We start from the raw sequence: 22801 nt of genomic DNA on the forward strand, positions 1-22801 counted from the left end.
CCAGGGACCTGAGCACATGATCTAGACTGACTCCAGAGCAATACTGAGGGAGTGCTGCACAGTTGGAGGTGCTCGTCTGTTCTCTCAGATGAAGGAAGATCCCAACTATTCAAAGAGATCAGGGGGATGCTCCTTGGTGTCCTGGCCAGCATTTGTTCCTCAAACAAGACACTAAAAGAGATGATCTGGTCATTATCACATTGCTAGCTGTGGATCTTGCTGTGTGCAAATTGACTGTCCTGTCTTCAACATTGCAATAACATATATACATCAAAAATACTTCATTGGTTGTAAAGCACTTTGGAACATCCTGAGTTTTTGAAAGGTGCTATCTAAGTGCATGTTATTTCTTTCTTACGAAGAATTTTGTAGCACCAATCACTCTTTAGGCATCTCACTTCACAATGGCAGGAGCATTTTAAAAAGATTAACCGATTGGCTTGCTGTCGCGAATGACATGGTCCTGGAATCATAGAATTCCTACAGTGCAGAAGGAAACCTTTTGGCCCATCGAGTCTGTACTGACCTTCTGAAAGAGCACCTCACCTATGCCCATTCCCCCACCCTATCCCCGTAATCCCATAACCCCAACTAACTTGCACACCTTTGGACACTTGAGGGGTAATTTAGCACGGCCAGTACATCTAACCTGGACATCTTTGGACTGTGGGAGGAAACCAGAGCACCCAGAGGAAACCCACGCAGAAAGAGGGAGAAAGTGCAAATTCACACAGTCACCCAAGGTCGGAATTGAACCCAGATCTCTGGCTCTGTGAGGCAGCAGTGCTAACCACTGTACCACCACCCCGAGCAATTTTAAATGAACTTTATTAAAAGGGAGAGAACATGTTAACATAGCTACACCTCTGCAGCTGGGTAATACATTTTGCTTGAGGTTCCTCATGTTATAAAATTGCATATCACCAACACAACAGAGATTCACTGATGTTTTACATCAATAAACACCAATTCCTGTGCGTGCTTTGATCTGTTGTAAGAATCTTTGATAGGATTCTCCGGTCCCCCCGCCGTGTGTTTCTCAGCGATGCACTGTTCGCTGGCGGTGGGATTCTCTCTTCCCGCCGCTTGTCAATGGGATTTCCCATTGAAGCCACTGCACACCACTGGGAAACTCACAGGCAGGGCTGACCTTCCCGCGGGAAAAGAGAATTCCAACGGCTGGAGAATTCCGGCCATTATTTACATTTCTGCTAGTCAGCTAAAATATTGCTGCTCACGATTAAAATTTGAGTGGGTTTTTTTCTGTGCGCTCTTGAGAATTCAACGCTAAAAATGTATTCATTTTTGTAGTGACAGCAGTAGAAGCTTCCTGTGCGATTTAAAATGGCCGAACGGTGTCTGTTGCTGGAGCTTGACTAAGGAGAAATGTAGAGGGTGATGTGATTACCAGGAGAGGAGTGACACAGTTTTGCCACTTGCTTCAGAGTGACCAACAGCTACACTCACAGGGCACGAATAGCATTGCCAATGGCACCCAAATTACCTTTGCCTTTGACTCTATAAGGGACATCAATCCAGTCTGCAGTCCAGAACTGCATTCTGCCAGGAACTGATGGACTATTTGCAAGAGCAAATAATTTATATTTTACCTGGACAGAAGCCAGCAACCTGTGAGAACCCTCATGTTCTTCCAGTTTCCCAAAGTACAGGTTGTGATTGATTGCACACATATGTGCACCTGTACACAATTGGGGTTGTACATGAACCAGGGGTTGCAGCATTTTCAATCAACATACAGCTTGTAAGCAACCATTTGCATAAGGCAATGCAGGTGAATGTTTGTTTTCTAACAGCACCCATGATGTATTCATTTTAAGATAATCAATCAAGTCCCTGATATTCGCTGCTTGGCGATTGCTTTGATTAGTGCCACTTCTGCCTGCGTCAGAAAGTTTTGTCGAAAGGATTCGACAAAAAGGTGAGGGAGAATTTTCACTGCCAAGGAAAAGCAGATGACGATGCTGTGGGAATGTTTCGTCTCCTGAAGGTGAAGTCAGGTCAGGATCCCAACACCATTCTGCCCACTCCTGGGTTTCACCTGAGCGGGTTTGCAGGTGAGCAAGGAAGCTCCTTGGAGCTGGTTGATACATTATCAAAATGTTCAACCAGCTTTAACTGCTTGTTTACCTGACCATTCTATCTTTAACAGCGAGTGCGTTTCCTGAGCTAACATGGCCACCAGGGGTCACCAAGGCAAGCGCTGCCTGAGGGCATAATCTCAGAGTAAGGGGTCCGCCCATTTAGGACAATGATGAGAGGAATTTCTTCTCTGATGGTCGTGGGTCGTGAATCTGTGGAATTTTTGACCGCAGAGAGCTGTGGAGGTCATTTAAGTATGTTCAAGGCTGAGATAGACAGATTTTTAATCAGTTAGGGAATTAAGGGTTATGGGGATAAAGCGGGAAAGTGGAGTTGAGGATTATATCGGATCAGTCATGATCTCATTGAATGGCGGTGCAGATCGATGGACCGATAGGCCTACTTCTGCTCCTATGTCTTACGGTCTCAGTGAAATGGGCAGGTTGGGTTTAATCAATGAAACTGACAGGCTGGGGAGGTTTTGAACAGAGGACCTCCAGCCGTGGCCAGATGAGAGGCCGCTACTCCCAGCATTCTTTCTCAGAAAGTGCTACCACTGCTTGAAAGATCATTGCTGACTGATTACTGACAGTTTGTTCACACCTGTATTGTATTTTACTCACTTTCAGGTGTGCTTTCCTGCTGTAAGCCTCCATCATGGTGGGGAGCAGCTTATACAGTTCCACCTGGTACCCCTGTTGAAGGACAGGTGGAGCAGCAGTGCCAACACCATGGACCAGCAGCAGAAGGAGCGACATCAGCAGCAGTTGCCTTCTCCTCAGCCACATGTCCCTTCCCTTCAGGGTAGAGGGGATGAACACTCTGACCCAACTGGAAGGAAGTGAGATTCTCAGCAAGGGGTTACTAGACGGACATTGTATTGACATGTGTGAGCACCCGTACCTCAAAAGGCTCAGGCTTTCAAGGCAGATTATTTATAGCTGACATTTATAGCCTCCTGGAAATAACCCCCTTCCAGTTAGCCAGGTGTCACACATTGCCAATGGCTATCATGGGGGCTTTCACTAGAGGACCACTCTCCATTCACTCTCATACTTTTCTAGGTCTCTACTTGTTCCCAAGGTTGTGCCAATTCTTCTCCTGAAAGGAGAGGAAGCCGAACAGATCTCCTCTCAATTCCTTGAGGTTGCTGCAGCCTCAAGAGTCCATGTCCAGCTCAACCTTTCTGACCTCTGTCGAGGTTTCTTTCATCAGAAATCCTTTCTCTGACAGAGTTGATGCATCATCCCACCCGCCCTTCCTCTCTGATTGTCCAAAGGACCCCAATGGGGGCTATTAATGTTGTAGCTCAGTTAAAGCGATAGCAAAGCACATTGCCACTGTCAACATTGTTCCCGACCCGCTACAAGTCCCGTCATTTCAGCTGGCTCCATCAGTTGGAAATTCTGCTCATTAGCTGTTTCTCTCTCCACAGATCCTGCCCGAACTGCTGAGTGTTTCCAGCATTTTCTGGTTTTATTTCAATTTCCAGCATCTGCTTTTGTGTTGCTGTAGTTATGGCTTTAAGTCCTTTTCCAGGAATTGAGGCTGACAATTAGGTGCAGTGCTGAATGAGTGCTGCCTTCTTTTAGAAAGGATATTAAACCAACTGCCCAATCATGGAGGCACGAGAGGCCACATTGGCTTCTTCACAGCAGCAGGGAATTCTCTTGGGTGACATTTCTGTCTCAGACACCACCATCAGCAGAAACAGATGAACTGGCCATTCACCTCATTGTTCTTTGTGGACCCTTGCTGTGCTTAAAGTGACTGCCACATTTGCCAATACAACAAGTGACTGCAACTTAAAAGTAATCGACTGGTTGCCAAGTGATTTGGGATATCTTGAGAACATCCTGAGTTTGATTGGATGCTATATAAATGCAATCTTCCATTCATGGTCAGAAGGTGTAAGGCTGGATTCCTGGGGAGCAGGGCCATTCAGCGGCGCTCTGGGTTACGATATCTCTCCAGTAGTCTCAATCCCAAGTGGAGGAAAGGCACAATAAGCTTCATGCCATGCATCACTGAGAAGACCAGAGATAGAATGAAGCAGCGATTCCAGTGCCTCGACAGTTCAGAGATACTCTGCACTGCAGGTCTGTTGCAATATCGCAGGTTGTTGCGGTGTTACTTGGTCTTGCAACAACAACCTTCATGTAGCTGCCAGAATAAGAGGCTCAGAACATTGAGACATCACAGTGAGAGCTCCACTCTGGATTTGCCACATGTTCCAAGATACACTGCTGGGTTTCTTTGCCGTGTATCCGAATGTTACAGGTTGCAGAATGCCTTTCAGGTTGTAGGCCTTAGGTTGCAGAACACCTTATAATACCTGCCAAGTAATAAAAGATGATAAAGCACGTTCCATTATGGCTGCTAACAATCTTGTTCAGAAAACATCCATCTTCTCAAAGCTGGCCCTGAGATCAGGACCGATGTCCTAATTAATCTTACCTTCTATTCTGCACCTCCCATGTCACCGTTGCGGCTACTTGTGCTCTTGTGTTTCACTCAGTATGTCCTCCTCAACTTCAATTCCTAAATCCCTTGGTTGGATATATGGGAAGTGCTATTTGTAACGGTGCACTCCAATGATGCAATGCACTGTGAGGCATGCAGTGGCACCTGCTTATTGGCACCGGCCTCAGCTGCTTTTGCCATACGTACAGAAATAGAAGGAGAAAATGTTCTTTGTGCATCCAGATGGCATGTGGGCATGGGTTCAAAGTGCACGTCACAGCCAGTGAGGACATGATGCAGCAGAGTGGAGACCAAAGACAGCATACGTGTCACACTAATCCTGAGGGGGTTGACACCCCCGACTTCCTTATCACTTGATTTCTCTTCAACCAATCAGTTCAGTATTTGGAGGGTCTGCTTCTCAAGAGCAGGGAGAGGATGTGTCTTGTGTCGTCCACCTCTTTTCGTCCTGTAATGCTCTTGTTAACAGAAGCAGAGGCATTCATTGAGATCTTGACACTGTTGGCATCATGTGCAACAAAACATAGGTATTAGAGTGCTATCCGTAAAGTGTTCGGAAGACCAAACCGTGCATCATGCAAGTGTTGTATCTGAAGAGAGGTGGTTCTCCTGTTGAGGGTTTTACTGAACATAGACATGCTGGCAAAAGGAGATGGCACAAGATAAGAGGACTGGTTTAGCTCAGTGGGCTAGATAGCTAGTTTGTGATGCAGAACAAGGCCAGCAGCGCGGGTTCAATTCCTGTACCAGCTTACCCGAACAGACGCTGGAATGTGGCGACTAGAGGCTTATCACAGTAACTTCATACTTATGACAATAAAAGGTTATTATTACTATTATAAAAAATACGGTTGAATAGGTAACTGGAAAAACAAATTATAAACTTTAACAGCAGATCAGTAGAAGGAAACAGTTCAAGGCAATTATAGTTATTGCACTGAATAATTACGGGGTCATATTTTGGGCCCTAATCTTGCCACTTCTGATGAGGTCATTGAACTTTGTCTGGAATTGCAGCCAGTTCCCCTGTACGGTGCTTCACTCATTCACAGAAAGAAACATCTAACATTTATACAGCACCTTTAACAACCCCAGGACATTGTAAAGCACTTTACAGCCATCAGCAATTTTTGCATTCATGTGAGCAACCACCTCTTCTCAAGATCTTTTAACCACCTTTGAGTTGATCTAATCACTGTTGTTTGGGTGGGAATGAGGGGGAAGTTGGAAAATAATTCCAGCAAGATTTCGGCAGCCTCCTCCTGAAAGTGTACCCTGAAGCTGCCACACTTGCTCAGAGAGATTGAATAGCCTGGGGCTGTTTTCCTTGGAGCAGGGGAGGCTGAGATGGGGGGACATGATTGAGATGTATAAAATTATGAGGGGCATAGATAGAGTGGACAGGAAGAAACCTTTTGGCTTGGTGGAGGGATCAATGACCAAGGGGCATAGATTTAATGTAAGGGGCAGGAGGTTTGGAGGGGATGTGAGGAAAAGCTTTTTCACCCAGAGGGTGGTGGGAATCTGGAACTCACTGCCTGAAAGGGTGGTGGAGGCAGAGACCCTCATAACATTTAAGTTTTTAGATGTGCACTTGCGATGCCAAGGCATACAAGGCTATGGACCAAGTGCTGGAAAATGGGATTGGAATAGTTAGGTGGTTGTTACACCTGAGGATTGGGAACAGTTTAAAATTCAGCAAAGGCAGATCAAGTGATTAAAGGGAAAATACAATTTGAAAGTAAACTAGCAGGGAACATAAGAACTGACTGTAAAACTTTCTATAGGTGTGTAAAGAGAAAAAGATTAATAAAAACTAATGTAGGCTCCGTACAGTCAGAAATGGGGGAATTAATAACAGGGAACAATCGACTGAAATTCTTTGAAGATGTAACTAGAGTTGGCCATGGAGAACCGGTGGATGACATTTATTTAGACTTTCAAAAAGGCTTTTGACAAGGTTTCACATAGCAAATTACTATGTAAAGCTCAAGCGCATGGGATTGTGGGAAGTGTCTTGAGATGGATGGAAAGCTGGTTAGCAAACAGGAAGCAAAAAGTTGGTATAAATGGGTCTTTTTCTGATTGGCAGCCAGGGACTAGTGGAGTACCACAGGGATCTGTGCTGGGACCCCAACTGTTCACATTATATATTAATGATTTGGACGAAGGAACTAAATGTATTATCTCCAAATTTGCAGATGATACAAAGTTGAGTGGGAGAGTGAACTGTGAGGAGGATTCAGAGATGCTTCAGCGGGATTTGGGCAGGCTTTGAGTGGACAGATGCATGGCAGATGCAGTATAATGTGGATAAATGTGAGGTTATCCACTTTGGTAGCAAAAATAGGAAGGCAGATTATTATTTGAATGGGTGTAAATTGAGGGAGGTGGATACTCAGCAAGACCTTGGTGTTCTCCTGCATCAGCCACTGAAAGTAATCGTGCAGGTATAGCAGGCACTAAAGAAGGCAAATGGTATGTTGGCCTCCATAGGCGGGGAATGAGTATCGGAATAGAGATGTTTTACTGCAATTGTATAGGCCATTGGTGAGGCCACACCTGGAGTATTGTGTGCAGTTTTTGTGTACTTATCTGAAGAAGGATGTTCTTGCTATGGAGGGAGTGCAGCAAAGGTTTACCAGGCTGATTCCTGGGATGGCAGGACTGTCATATAAGGAGAGACTAAATCAGTTAGGATTATATTCATTGGAGTTTAGAAGACTGAGAGTAGATCTCATAGAAACTTATAAAATTCTAACAGGATTAGATAGAGTAAATTCAGAAAGAATGTTCCCGAAAGTGGGGAGTGCGGAACTAGGGGTCATAGTTTGAGGATTTTTCATTTAGCACTGAGGTGAGGAAAATTTCTTCCCCAAGAGAGTGGTGAATCTGTCGAATTCACTACCACAGAGGCCAAAACGTTGTGTAATTTCAAGAAGGAATTAGATATAGCTCTTGGGGCTAAAGGAATCAAGGGATATGGGGGGACAGCGAGATCAGGGTATTGATGTTGATGATCAGCTGTGATCATAATGAATGGTGGAGCAGGCTTGAAGGGCCGAATGGTCCCCTCCTGCTTCTATTTTCTTTTTAAAAATAAATTTAGAGTACCCAATTATTTTTTTTCCAATTAGGGGACAATTTAGCGTGGCCAATCCACCTAACCGGCACATCGTTGGGTTGTGGGGGTGAAACCCACGCAGACACGGGGAGAATGTGCAAACTCCACACGGACAGTGACCCAGGGCCGGGATTCGAACCCGGATCCCAGAATTGGAGAAAGCATTAAAGGGCCTGAAACGTGGCAAAGCAGCAGGGTGTGAGTTCCTCAAATATCCCGGCCCCTGTGCTCGGGCCTGGCTGACTCTGTTTTGCACAAGATCCATCAACTCAAATTCACCTCCGAGGGTGTGGTCATCGCCATTCCAAAACCTGGAAAAGGTCCCACATTGGCTGCCAGCAAGTGAATGACCTCATTACTTTCAGTGTGCTTGAAGATCTTTGAGTGGATTATCCCACAGTGCATACCTCCAGAAGTAGAGGCCATCTTTAATGTCGACCACGTTTGTTTCTGTAAGCGGCGCAGTACATGTGATCAAGATGTGGCACAGTGGTTTGCACTGCTGCCTCAGCGTGCCAAGGACCCAGGTTCAATTCCAGCCTTGGGTGACTGTGGAGATTGCCCGTTCTTCCCGCGTCTGCGTGTGTTTCCTCCGCGTGTTCAGGTTTCCTCCAGCAGTCCAAAGATGTGCAACTTTGGTGGACTGGCCGTGTAAATTGCCCCTTCGTGTCCAAAGATGAGCAGCTTACGTGGGGTTATGGGGACAGTGTGGGGGAGTGGGCCTAGGTGGGTGCTCTTTCAGAGGGGCTAAAAGGCCTCCTATTCTGTAGGGATTCTATGGATTCTAAGTCCTGGCATTCACCACCTGCATTGAAAATGGCTTCCAAAGGAACCTTCTGAAGACAGGCATGGTGCTACTGGATATCGCAGCGTCCTATGAGACAGCATGGCACTCTGGCCTTCTCCTCAAGCTGTCTGGAATGCTTCCTACCTGGGACAGGTTGTTGAAACACTCCTTCCCAAAGATGATTCAGAGTCCACCATGCGTAAGGAACAAGTACATGGAAAAGATAGGCCAATAGACTACCACAGGGCTCAATGCAAACCTCAACCATGTTCCAACATATTTACAAATTGTAATAGGTCCATCGGAGAGCAGGCGAAGCAAAACAACGGTTTATTCCAGAACAAAAAAGAGGCTGCAGCTGCTGCACTAGCGTCCCAGCCTGAGACCATCGGGGACAAAATTCTGTGTCTGCGTTACAGTATTTAAAGTCCCGCTAACGAGTCCCTATTGGGCGAGCCGCCACCCGCTCAATATGGGAACTGATAATTCACAAACCTCGTGGGAGATCAATTGACAATCCCCCATGGTCTTCGTGGGGGTTATAACACAAATGACCTGCTAACAGCCAAGTCCTACAAGTTCATCCATGATGACGACATTTGGTGTGCTGCCTAAGATCCATCCTCCTGCCCTCTGAAGAGATTTTTAACAAAGATGTTACAAAGTTGATGGTGATTCGCATTGAATTTCTCTAAAACCATATCCAGTGTGTTCCAGCCCCACAATCCCTGTGCCAAAATAGAATTGCACATCTGCATGGATGGCCAGAGTCTAAAACATGATCCCAACCCAACATACTTGGCTTTGACTCTCGATAGGACTCTGTCCTTCTGGGGACATTTGAAGAAAGCAAATGTCAAAACCAGAAACAACTGACTAACCAAACTTGCTGGATCACACCTGATCCCGGCACTTGCCCTATCATACTCTGCAGTGGAATACCGTGCACCTGTCTGGCAAAGTTCTTCACGCACACATCTTGCTCACACTCAATTTAATGCAACAATGCACATCGTAACTGGAATTCCCCACTCAACCCCCCTCCCCCAACTTCCAGTCCTCACAAACATTACTCCATCACTCAACCACTGACCAATCATGAAATGAAATTAATGAAAGCCACTTATTGTCACAAGTAGGCTTCAAATGAAGTTACTGTGAAAAGCCCCTAGTCGCCACATTCCGGCGCCTGTTCGGGGAGGCTGGTACGGGAATTTACAGTGAATTTGCAGTGCAGAAGGAGGTCATTCGGCCCATCGAGTCTGCACTGGCCCTTGGAAAGAGCACCCCACTTAAGCCCACACCTCCAACCTATCCCCGCAAACCAGCAACCCCACCCAATCTTTTTGGACACTAAGGGCAATTTATCATGGCCAATCCACCTAAACTGCACATCTTTGGACTGTAGTTGGAAACCGGAGCACCCGGAGGAAACCCACGCAGACACGGGGAGAACGTGCAGACTCTGCACAGACAGTGACCCAAGCCGGGAATCGAACCTGGGACCCTGGAGCTGTGAAGCAACAGTGCTAACCACTGTGCTACCGTTCTGCCCTGTGCTACCATGCTGTCCTTGTGAATACCCACAAGGTTGTTGAAACCATACGTGCTGCACCTCACTTACCCTCTCCATGATGACCTGCTCAACCCACCTACTACCTGCCTCTCACCTCAGCATCCCACATAGAGTACCCTTCCTGACAAAGATATCCTTTGGGATCAAGAAATGGGAAACACAGGAAGTCACTAAGTGTCTTGTGACGAACTCCACCTACCGAATGCAAGCTTTGAGCTACTGTGACAAGACTGGTCCATGTTAAACAGATTCAAGACAGGCCAGGGACCCTGTGCAGCCATCCTTTACTGCTGGGGCCTCAGTATAAACCACTTATGCACTTGTGGAAAGACACAAACAATGCTGTACATTACCGAGGAGTGACCAATTGGCTGACTAACTCAGAAAATGGGGAGGCCTTTGCTTGGCTTTGGGAATTTGCATTAACTAAATAAAAACAAATAAACTATGCAGTTACCAGGGCTTAATTGGAACATTGGGTATCTTTTTCACAGCGATACCTACATCAGAGTGAAACTCCATTTCCCAAGCTAAACGGATGTATCAATAACCTGATTGAGATTGTCCAGGTAATGCTAACTCAGTTTTGAACCTGATTGATACTATTCACATTGACTTCACTTTAAAAAAAAATGTATTTTATTACAAATGTATCAAAACAGGTTACAGCAAATAAACACCTCGGGAAACATACTTCCCAGCAATCAACTATATGGTCTGTGCAGATTTTTTCCCTTTTTCACCCTCCCCCCACCCCCACATTGACTTCACTTGGTGACATGATGGCACAGTGGTTAGCACTGTTGCTTCACAGCACAGCACCAATTCCCACCTTGGGTCACGGTCTGTGCGGAGTCTGCACGTTCTCCCCGTGTGTGCGTGGGTTTCCTCCGGGTGCTGCCGTTTCCTCCCACAGTCCAAAGATGTGCAGGTTAGGTGGATTGGCCATGATAAATTGCCCCTTGATGTGCAGGTTAGATCACAGGGATAGGGTGGGGTGAATGAGGTAATGGACTTGGGTAGGGTGCTCTTTCAAAGGGTCGGTGCAGACCAGATGGGCCAAATGGCCTCCTTCTGCACTGGGATTCTTTTGTAGGGATTATGATATGATTATATTGATGACCACTACCAATTGGTATAGTTTGAGCCAGAGTACTTGATATGAAAGGACTATATCATCCAATTGAAACACCCTCTTTTACCATCTCACTACCAACAGTGAGAATTATCACTGAAACTATTAATTTGCAACCAAATATATGTGGAACCTAGCATGTGTTAGCACGGAGTTCAACTTCTGAAAATGTTTACCTCAGTTGGTCTTTTGCATTGAACAGCCTGTTGCTGTTATTTTCATTACTTTGTATGTGTTGGCTGATCAATTCCTGCTTGCCAATAATTTCCACCCCTGCCTATCATACCTCTGGCGATATCTGGGCTGAAGTGGAACAGGTGGTGGGGGTTGGGGCGGGTGCTGGGCTGGATAGCTTGTGGGAAACCTCCAAATTTGGATGCTCAACTAATTGTCCACTGGCCTGTTGTGTTTTTGATACATCTACCCACAAAGCAGCAAGCACATTGACATGATTCAAATGATGAAGGTACATCACTGGAATTATTTTCTGTCGTTAGACCCAAAACAACACTGCTCACAAGAGTGGCCCAACATAGGGTTTTTAAAAATAAATTTAACCACTGTGCCGCTAGGTCCAACATAGCTAGGACTGTGGAGGGAGATTGCAATTTTAAATTCCGAACAGCTTTGGCACCAGATCTTTGAAAGGAAGTTCCAATTCCCCAGTAGCTCTAAGGCCTCTGCTGCCTTGTGGGAGTAAATTTGTGCCCCACTGCTACCAGACTCCTAGGTGGAGGCCAGCGGACCCACCGAGCCTGAGGCTGGAAAATTGGGGGATGTATTTTTGTGGTGCACAGAAATCTTAACACATCAATAATGCACATAGTTCATAGAATCTTACAGCGCAGCAGAAAGCCATTCAACCCACAGTATCTATCCCAGATCTTTCAAAGAACTATACAATTACTCCTGCTTCCTCACTTTTTCCATATAGCCTTGAAAACTTCCTGTAAATTTACAGTATTCTTTATTTAATTCTTTTTTGAAAGTTACAATTTAATCTTCTTCTACCATCCTTTCAGATAGCTCATTCAGACCACAACAATTCACTGAGGAAAACAATTTCTCTCAATCTCCCCTCTTTTTTTTAACCACTCATCTTAAATCGGTGTCCTCTGTCTACCAAACAGTAGAAACACTTTCTCCTCATTTATTCTATCAAAACCCCCAGAATTTTGGAACACCTTTATTAAATTTCTCTTTAATCTTCTATGCTCTGGGGAACAACACCAAATTCTCTAGTCTCTCCATTATCTTCAGCATACTTAATCCTTCTTGTAAAATTTCATTCTTTTCAGGATAACACTGACTGTTTTCAGTGGCAGTCACTCAACCGTACGTCATTCTGTTTATTTATTAACCGATATTTTAAGAAATGCTGAATGAATAGCATTTTTACCTTTTCCAAAAATAATGCAAAATAGTTGATACACTGCCGACATCTTTTGAGAACTGGGATCGACAGTTATAAAGATGTTTAGCAACAATAATTGGTATTTGTGGGAAGTAATATTTTCCACAGTGAAGGATCAATGGAAAGGTACAGAGGGAGTTTGTATCGGAATAATCATACAGGGATTTGTGGATTGAGTGAGTTTGATTGGCCTTTTCAAGTCCTGGATTTTTTTTACACATGTATTTCTTTCAAACATTATTACAAATGTTGAACGCCACACTTTATGTAGTTACTTACGTGAGGACATAATTGACGCTCACAATGCAGTGAGGTCTGGATGAGCGACTATTGTGAACAATGGTGGCATAGCTCTGAATCCACACCCAGCCTCCATGCTTTGACAGCAGCCTGTAGTACTTCGTTGTAACTTGTCCTTTGACCAGCACTTGCGTAATAATTAAAGAAAAAAAAATACTTTTCTAGCATAATTTCAGATGAGTATTAAAACATTTGCAATGTTTCCTCAAGTTGTACAAAATATTGTTAAATTTAACTAGAAACTTGGATTCACAACATAAACTAGAACCTATTGTTCACAGTATTAGCCAATATGTGCTTAATTTGTTCATAAAACATTCTTCTGCCACTACTTTAACAGCGGTGCCAATCTTTCTAAACTAAAGGAAACTCCCCTATTTAAAAATGCTCTTTCTTCTCCTAGAAATCTTTGTAGCATTCTTTTAAATACTCATCATTTATCTTTTATTCGTATGGGTTCTTTAAATTAATTAGGTTTGCTCTCTCCTATAAACTTCCGGCTTTTAAAATGCAGGTTTGGCTGATACCGAAGTACAATTTCCTGATTTACCTGATCTATTGTTTTGTTTTCCACTGAGCTATTCTGTGCTATGAGGCTTACCTTGTCCTTTTTGTTTATCAACTATAGATGATAGAATTGGGAATTAACTGCATGTTTTACAACTGTCATTTAAACCCTACAATTGAATTTTTAAAATTATTTTAATTATTTTGTGCTGACTTCATTTCTTTATGGCAAAAAACAGTGATGTGTTCAACTTTATCCACATAGCTAACTACCTTTGATATCAATGAGTAATAATGTGGAAAATTAATAGCTATTCCATGGCTACTGCAGGACTATTCAGTGATAGTGTGCACCTGAAAATATCAGCCTGTTGAGTTATAAATCTAGAAGTAGCATGAACAAGATTAAAATCAGTGAGGTAGTTTTAACTGATATATGGTGTACAATAATTGATCTGTACAAAGTGTTCTGGAATGAGTACCATTTCAGGTGAGCAGCTTGTTACTCACAGAGGTGGTGTGCATATCTTAAATGGAAAACATCGCATCCATGTACGTGGTGGTACAGAGTCCTCTCTATCAGATCCTGAGGTTCGTATCCAGTTAACTCTGCAACCCTGATGATACAGATTTTTTTTGAAGTTGTTAGTTAAGTTCAATGAATTAGAAAGTAAGCTAATTCAGATTCAAAAAAGCACATGGAATCCTAGGCTTTACACACAGGGAAATAGGCAAAAGGATGATACGTATTGCCAAACAAATTGGAATCATGGGCGGGATTCTCTAATAATGGGGCTATGTCCCCAGGACGGCGTGAAAAATGGCGGCAATGACTCTGCCGTCAATGGCCCCGAAAGTGAGGAATTCTCACCTTTCTAGGGGGCTAAGTTGCCGCTGGCTCTCCGCAGCTCCAGCCGGCGGGGAACGGCCCGCGCATGCGCGGAACGGCCGGCGTATTCCCGCACATGTGCAGGGGTTCTCTTCTCCGCGCTGGCCCCCGGGCAATATGGCAGAGCCCTACAGGGGCTCAGCGCAGAGTAAAGAAGGCCCCCACGGAACCAGCCTGCCAGCCAATCGGTAGGCCCCAATCGCAGGCCAGGCCACCATAGAAGTTGGAATACTGTGTCCAGTTTTTGGTGTCTAACTTTCTGAAGGATGTCAAGATCATGGTGTAAAAGAGATTAGCAGAAAGAAAACCAAGGATGAGTGGTTTTGCTCATGGCAAGAGACAACATAAACTAGAGGAATCTTCATTACGCGGGGCAGCACGGTAGCACAAATGGATAGCACTGTGGCTTCACAGCACCAGGGTCCCAGGTTCGATTCGCCGCTGGGTTACTGTCTGTGCAGAGTCTGCACATTCTTCCCGTGTCTGCGTGGGTTTCCTCCGGGTGCTCCGGTTTCCTCCCACAGTCCAAAGACGTGCAGGTTAGGTGGATTGGCCATGATAAATTGCCCTTAGTGACCAAAAAGGATAGGAGGGGTTATTGGGGTGGGGTGGAAATGAGGGCTTAAGTGGGCCGGTGCAGACTCGATGGGCCGGATGGCCTCCTTCTGCACTGTATGTTCTATGTTCTATTACAGCACAGCTGAGTAAGAGAAGATCTCAAATTCAGAGTGTTTTGATGAGGCAATGAGGGTATTAATTAGCATGAAAAGAATGAAGGGAATAAGGAGGATTGTTGGGGCCTGGGATTATGAGAGGAACTGTGCTAGATGCAGTATGTGTAAAATATCACATAATGCAAGTGGATAAGAATTTGGGAGGTAATAAGGAAAGGCCAGGCAATGGGAGTAATTGGGTAGCTCTTTTAGGAAATTATCTTCAGTGATGCAGAGGAGGTACATTGTAAAGGAATCTTCGGACTCCTATAAATACCATCATTAATAAACGTAGCAGCACTTTAACAAGGCAGTAGGTGATTATTGTAGATATAGATATACAGAAATTTTTAGTACAGTGGTAGGCCAACGTGACCAAATAAGGCTGTAATTTTTAAGACACCAGGCATCTTAATACATCCCCCAGTTCTTTCTTTATATCCAAGTGCATCCAAATGATCCAGCTACAGAGAATATCATTATTACAAAAGTAGAGTTTTGTTCAATTGACAATGCTCTTTAAAGGGTGAACTTGTTGCGAACTGTTGGAAAAAGGTGCTCTTTGAGATATCTGGCTGTGGTCAAGCATAACTCAGACTAACAGTACCAGGCAGATTTGGGCAATAGATTATGCTGTTATATTTCTTTTGGAGGATCTGACACCCTTCCAATCTACTAATTGCGCAGCTCACTTCAGTCTCCTTCAACTGTGGGCCCCCTAGTTTCTGAAGATGCCATTCTTCAATCAGAAGCCTGATAGCAATGGATGGTGATGAACAATCCTCCAGATTTCCCATCCGGTGTGTGATTTGCAAAGCAAAAGGAATGCATTTGAAATTGGGGATTCAATGAAGTTAAAGTAGTTTGACACCTGTGCCCTGGCAATTTCAACCTATAAAAATGTAAATCCTTTTAACTAACAGTCGCTTTTAAAACATTTGACAAGATTACAGTTCTTACCTTGAGTCCAGGAATATGAGTTTGAGATCTAGACTGGCTCTGAACATGAACATGTTGCTGTGAAGTTTGATTTCAGTAATAGAGCTGGGTGGCAATGAATGTCCCACTGCCACTAGTCCCACAATCTGGTAACAGCCGTCGTACAGAGCTACGTCAAACACATATTGTCGGATTTTCAAATACCCACTGCAGTGGATTACCTTTGAGAAGGAACGTTTGAGTTGATTTATACATGGAGAAATATTGTCGCGATAGATGTACAGACGGGTCTCAGCAAGTTAAATTGAACTGTATCACACAAAGATGCTATAAGTGGGAACTTTATTAAAGAATACTTAGTTATGCACTTACTTTCAAACTAACTTGTCCCACAATATATTTAGCAACAGGAAACAGCCAAAAAATAAAAAGAGCAGTCCAGGTGCTGAATTGCATTGTTGTGCCAAAATGGTTCAGTATGGAAAGAACACAATGTACGTTCACAACTGAGATTGCCAGCCTTGTCTTTGGTAGGGAATTGCGGTTCACCATTTGAATTTACGATGATCTGTAGCAGGGAGATGCAGAGATACCAAAAAGACAAATATCTAACCCATGGTCTTCATACTGATATTAGTGAAAAATGTTGCCCCCCACCCACTCCCCCCCCCCTCTCCATTAACAGCGAAATCCCTCATTTTGATCCAAGTAGAAATTATAGAAAAAAAATTGAATAAAATTATTAGAAATTGAGAAAAATGGTGAGCAAATAGAATAATTTTCTGCTTAATTATTGATTTTGGCCTTGAAAAAAAGCTTGATGCACCTTTCAATTGGAATGCCATTGAAGTTTGTTTGGGTAAACACAGGCAGACGATTGAATGTTGCCTGTGGAATGATGATTCCTGAGCTGCTCGGATCAGAGGAATGTCATGCCAAGGACAGCAGCCCATCATGGATCGATAATGCGATAATGTCGAGCGCAATGTTAAATAGACGTTCAGGAGAACAAAAGAAAACTTGCAGAAATTCTGTGCAGAGGATGGTTTGCATTGACTCTGTGATAACGAACTTGCATTTATATAGCATCTTAACTCAACTCTCAAAAACAACTCACAGTGCTTCATTTAGAATTAAGTACATTGTGCAGTTACAATGGTTATGCACAAAATAGATTGTACATAATCTATGGACAGCATAGGCTTGATGGCGCAACAGCCCTCTCCCTTGCATCTTGGTATTATACTCATCTGTGTACCACCTAATGCTGTGTTGCAATCCAGCCTCTATTGTGCAGAGATTTTTGTAGCAAATCCAAAATTGAGCCAATCACTTGGACTTTTCTGATTTATAAGATAATTCAACAATTTTCTGATTTGCACAACCCTAAATTTACATCTGTTTCACTCCTCTGTGTTTCACACCTTTTCAACAGCATTTCCCCAATAATTTCTTCTTAGTTCTGTTTATTTTCTCCTTCTTGTGTTTCTCCATCTTGCTGCAGGATGACTTTGCACACTCTTCTTGGTTATCTCTCTGTTTTCTCTTGTTTGTTGGCTCACCGTGTTCTGATGGGACTTTGAGGTTAGCACATTGCTGAGGAAAGGCTTCTGAAATAATGCTTGAATCACCATCCTTGTAAGCCAAATGTATGGACTAACTTATTTTCAGGATTCCACTTTCCAGCTATGTATGGAATGCAGACATTGGAAAATCCACTTACTCGAAAATAAAGTCAGGAAAAGAGAATAATCCTCTAAGAAATTCATTGTAACAGGACGTCTAAGCATGTAATGGATGAGGAGGTATAAAAACCATTGAAGTTGTCCATTCAGCCACAGTACTCAAATGTATTTGTTTGAGCTTTCATTTAATTCTACTTACAAGGGAAACTATCCAAACTCCCTGATGCTTAGTTGTTACTGCACTGCCTGAAGTGGAACTATGCACACAAGAGGACCAGTTTTGGCATTCGCTGTGTTAACCGATTCAGCTCAGATGTTGGCCGTCATACTACAATTTCCATTAGTCACTCTTGTCTAGGGAGTAAACAAAAAAGCTGGAACACTGACTATTGATCAACATTCAGTGACCTTTGATGGAAATTGCGTGCATATGGTCATAAACATAAAGTTGTCACAGGCAGAATGGAACTTCGCAATACTCGGCACAGTGCAATAAAGCCAGGTATAGGTAGTTTATGGGCCAGGGTTTAGAGAATCTCAAAGTGTAGCATGGAGTTTACCTGACCCACAACTTTTACTAGATTGTGGTATGGGGAGCACACGGCCCACTCGACAGGTGTGGTACAGCAGAAATGGAAAAGTATTTTTTAAAGCAAAACAATGTTTATTCTATGAACTCAAGTTAACCTTTTTAAAACATACAGTGAACATCTTAGCAACCATCAATTCAAATACAACCCCCAAAGAATACAACACTAAGTAATCCTTAATAACTTCCCAAACAACATACAGAAGAAACACCTTTCAACAGAAGCACATTAGGTTTACATTCACTACTGAGAACATTTATAATTCTCAATTCACCAAATGATAAAGAGATAGTCTTTTGATGGTAGAGAGATCCACAGTACACTTGCTCTGTCTGGCTTCAGCTCCAACACTGAAAACAAAACTAAAACACACCCTGCAGCAAACAGCCTAAAACAAAAGTAAAAAGCTGACTGACAGCCCAGCTCCACCCACACGCTGACATCACTGCAGTAGTAAACACCCATTTCTTAAAGGTACTCTCACTACAGATATTTCTATACACACCCATTTATAAACACCCATTTCTTAAAGGTACTCTCACATGACAGGTAACAGCATCACTTGATCTCGCAGCTGTGCTTTGCATACTGCAGTTATTCATCACAGGCAGTAGCTGAAATTTGCATAACAAGTACATAATAGTTAACGTTTGGTGATATGGAAACTGGCCCATTGCCTGTTTGCAACCCATTTTTTTCTTTCTTAAAAATTTTTTTTTAGAGTACCCAATTCATTTTTTCCAATTAAGGGGCAATTTAGCGTGGCCAATCCACCTACCCTGCACATCTTTGGGTTGTGGGTGCGAAACCCACGCAAACACGGGGAAAATGTGCAAACTCCACACGGAAAGTGACCCAGAGCCGGGATCGAACCTGGGACTTCGCCGCCGTGAGGCCACAGTGCTAACCCACTGCGCCACCGTGCTGCCCTAGCAACCCATTTTTAACACATAGGTAGATAGATTCTTGATAAGTAAGGGCGGGGGTGTGAAAGGTTATTGGGGGGAGGTAGGAATGTGGATGTGAGGTTACGATCAGATCTGCCATGATCTTATTGAATAGTGGAACAGGTTCAAGGGGCCGAGTGGCTTATTTTCACTCCGAATTTATATGTTTTGTGATAAGTGGAGGAAATGTTTTGAAATATTGTATTACTTGTCTGTTGTTGTAATGTTATTGAAAGAACTTGGGTTAAGGTATCCAGATTATATGCCTGCTATAACTGTGATTAAGGGTTTAACAGCTAAACAGGCTGTGATGTCACTTATGGGTGGGGCTGGGGCTGTTTTTTAGTTTCATTTTCAGCCCTGCCCTGTGTCTGTTATTTTTAGTTTCATTTTTGGGAGTTCTGCTCTGGTTTATAAAGATGGAGGTGTGTTTCATAGAATCCTACAGTGCAGGAGGCCACCACTCGGCCCATCGCATCTGCACCAACCCTCTGAAAGACCCCCACCGTATCTCCATAATCCAGTAACTCCACCTAACCTTTTGGATACTAAGGAGCAATTTAGGATGGCAAATCCACCTTACCTGCACATCTTTGGACTGTGGAGGGAAACCGGAGCTCCCGGAGCAAACCTACGCAACATGGGGAGAACATGCAAACTCCACAGACAGCCACCCGAGGCCAGAATTGAACCCAGGTCCCCGGCGCCGTGAGGCAGCAGTGCTAACCATGGTGCCACCGTGTACAGTTTAAGATTCTGATTTGAATACATGTTTTGTGCAATGGATGAGCAGCATAAGGAATGAAGGGGGAAGCTGGAAAGAATTAATTAATTAAAATTTACGTTGAAACTCTGAACTGAAGGCAGATCTCAAACCTCACCTAAATTGCTGTGACCTGCGAGGCTACGGACCAGATGCTGGAAGGTGGGATTAGAACGGACTGCCAGTTTTTTCCTCTTTTTTGGCCTCTTTCTGTACCATAACCTTTCTATGGTTCCAACAAAGGAGGCATTGTTTCATTTCAAATTGATTTTCCGCAAGGCCTCCCAACTCACAAAGAACAAGAACAAAGAACAAAGAAATGTACAGCACAGGAACAGGCCCTTCGGCCCTCCAAGCCTGTGCCGACCATGCTGCCCGACTAAACTACAATCTTCTACACTTCCTGGGTCCGTATCCCTCTATTCCCATCCTATTCATGTATTTGTCAAGATGCCCCTTAAATGTCACTATCGTCCCTGCTTCCACCACCTCCTCCGGTAGCGAGTTCCAGGCACCCACTACCCTCTGCGTAAAAAACTTGCCTCGTACATCTACTCTAAACCTTGCCCCTCTCACCTTAAACCTATGCCCCCTAGTAATTGACCCCTCTACCCAGGGGAAAAGCCTCTGACTATCCACTCTGTCTATGCCCCTCATAATTTTGTAGACCTCTATCAGGTCGCCCCTCAACCTCCTTCGTTGCAGTGAGAACAAACCGAGTTTATTCAACCGCTCCTCATAGCTAATGCCCTCCATACCAGGCAACATTCTGGTAAATCTCTTCTGGACCCTCTCTAAAGCCTCCACATCCTTCTGGTAGTGTGGCGACCAGAATTGAACACTATGACCACTGATCCACACTGCAGCTGGGACAGGAACTTCCCGCTGCAGCCGATGGAAAAAGTAAACAGTACAATTTAAAATGCAGGCTGCTGACAGGCCCGTAAATCCCCAAACCTTTCCTTTTGTTCTAATAATAAAACAAAACCTTCCCAGGTTTCCCAGGTTGACGTCTGAAAGCTTCTCTCCCTAGGACTTTGTGAATAACTCTGTAAGCCACTGAATGTTAACTTTATTATTAAGTGCCATTTGACCTGTGAGTGTGGAGTTTGCTTCATTGAAATTTTAGAAATAGATGGGAAAGTAAGCTCAAAGACCATTCTTTGTTTTTCTTTAAGAACTGTTTCACTTTGATTGAAATATTGTTTTTCCTTGGATGTTGATGGGGCTAGTCCTGTGTTAATAGTAAAGTTTGTTTTAATATGAAAGTTTCCGTGTTGTCAGCGGAATCACTCCTGAAGCGAAGTATCCTTTCCTCACAGTTTACAAATCAATAAATTGTTGGGGTCTCGTCCGGTATCCTAAAATAAATTGGGGTCTGGTCCAGGTACCGTAACAATTTGTATGTCCCCTAGTTGAAGTTCACCCCGAAAGGTGGATATGATATTATACACAACAAAGCAAAATTATACCACATATCTCATTTGTTATTGAAAATCCATAGTTTGTTATTCCGTATAGTATACAGAAGTATTATGATTTATATTTACGAACAGACATGTCATAGCAGTGGCAATTGGCAGATGTTAATGACAGTATCGGTAGGAGTGAACACGCACATCCCTTGTGGAGACAAAGACCCGTCTTCACATTGAGGATAGCCTCCACCTTGTGTGCCATTACAACATGCCAAATGGGATAGATTTTGAACAGATCTAACAGATCAAGTTTAGCAATAATCTGTTCACTGACACTCAGTTTGTGTTCTGCTAGGGTCATTCTGCTCTTGACCTCATTGCAGCCTTCGTTCAAACATGGAGAAAAGAGCTGAACTCCAGAGCTGAGGTGCGAGTGACTGCCCTTGACAGCAAGGCAGCATTTGACCAAGTGTGGCATCAAGGAGCCCTAGAAAATGTGAAATCAATGCGTATCGTTGGGGGGGAGAGGGGATTCTCTGCTGGTCAGAGTCATACCGAGCACAATGGAAGATGGTTGCAGTTGCTGGAGGCCAATTATCTCAGTCCCAGGACATCACTGCAGGAGTTCCTCAATGGTGTGTCCTAGGCCCAAACACCTTCAGCTGGTTCACCAATGACCTTTCCTCCATCATAACGTCAATAGCTTAAGATGTACTTGGTAATCATATTAATCTTGAAATTTGTGTAGCTAAGGGAGGGACTAATGTAGTATTGTATCATAATCAAATTTTTCATGTTTAATAAGTAAAAATTGTTGGAACTAATTAGCAGTGCTGTAATTATGTTCCTCCATGTTTATAAAAAAAAAGTTACAGTCCTTTGAACCAGGGTTCCAATCTGGAATCTTCCCGTCCAGTTATAACCTCAACTGGGCTCGTAACAAAAATGGGGGCCCGTCAGAGATTTCAAAACATGGAGAAAACGCTGATTACTAGTAATTTGTTGGGATATTTTGAAACATGGAAAGCAAGATACTGGATGCTGAATGGGTTCTGGGATATATTGTTAAATGGTGGAATCTTGGAATCCTTAAAAAAAGAGTAAGTAGGGTACTGAGGTACTGGACAAATGAATTGGAGTTATTGTGAGGAATATTGTACAGGTCAGAATCCAAAATGGCATTGGAAATTGCTAAGACTTTTTAAAAGATGGAAGGTGAAACTCTGACTGGTTTACAGAAAGCAACCAAAGGTCAATTAACTGAATTGGTAGATAAATTGGAATTGGGATTACCTTCAGGGATTAAGAAATCTGAAGTAATTGAAAGAATAGTGAAACATGTAAATATACGAGAGTTGTCAGATGGACCAAATATTGTGAAAACTTAGGAAATTGAATTAGTAAAATTCAATTACAAATTAAACAATCAG

General features: G+C 43.5%; 1 protein-coding gene across 1 annotated transcript in view; it reads right to left on the reverse strand.

Annotated features, from left to right (window-relative positions):
- The window catches only part of LOC140427733 (single-minded homolog 2-like), a 180295-nt gene that overhangs the window by 38248 nt on the left and 119246 nt on the right, over positions 1 to 22801 (reverse strand). Inside the window, exons 6-8 of the mRNA XM_072513334.1 lie at positions 15990 to 16189; positions 13938 to 14044; positions 12900 to 13047 (exon numbers count right to left, since the gene is read on the reverse strand). Of these exons, the coding sequence (XP_072369435.1) occupies positions 12900 to 13047; positions 13938 to 14044; positions 15990 to 16189 (455 nt within the window). The remainder of the gene's footprint in view (positions 1 to 12899; positions 13048 to 13937; positions 14045 to 15989; positions 16190 to 22801) is intronic.

This window comes from Scyliorhinus torazame, chromosome 8, assembly GCF_047496885.1.
Source record: "Scyliorhinus torazame isolate Kashiwa2021f chromosome 8, sScyTor2.1, whole genome shotgun sequence".
Lineage (NCBI taxonomy): Eukaryota > Metazoa > Chordata > Chondrichthyes > Carcharhiniformes > Scyliorhinidae > Scyliorhinus > Scyliorhinus torazame.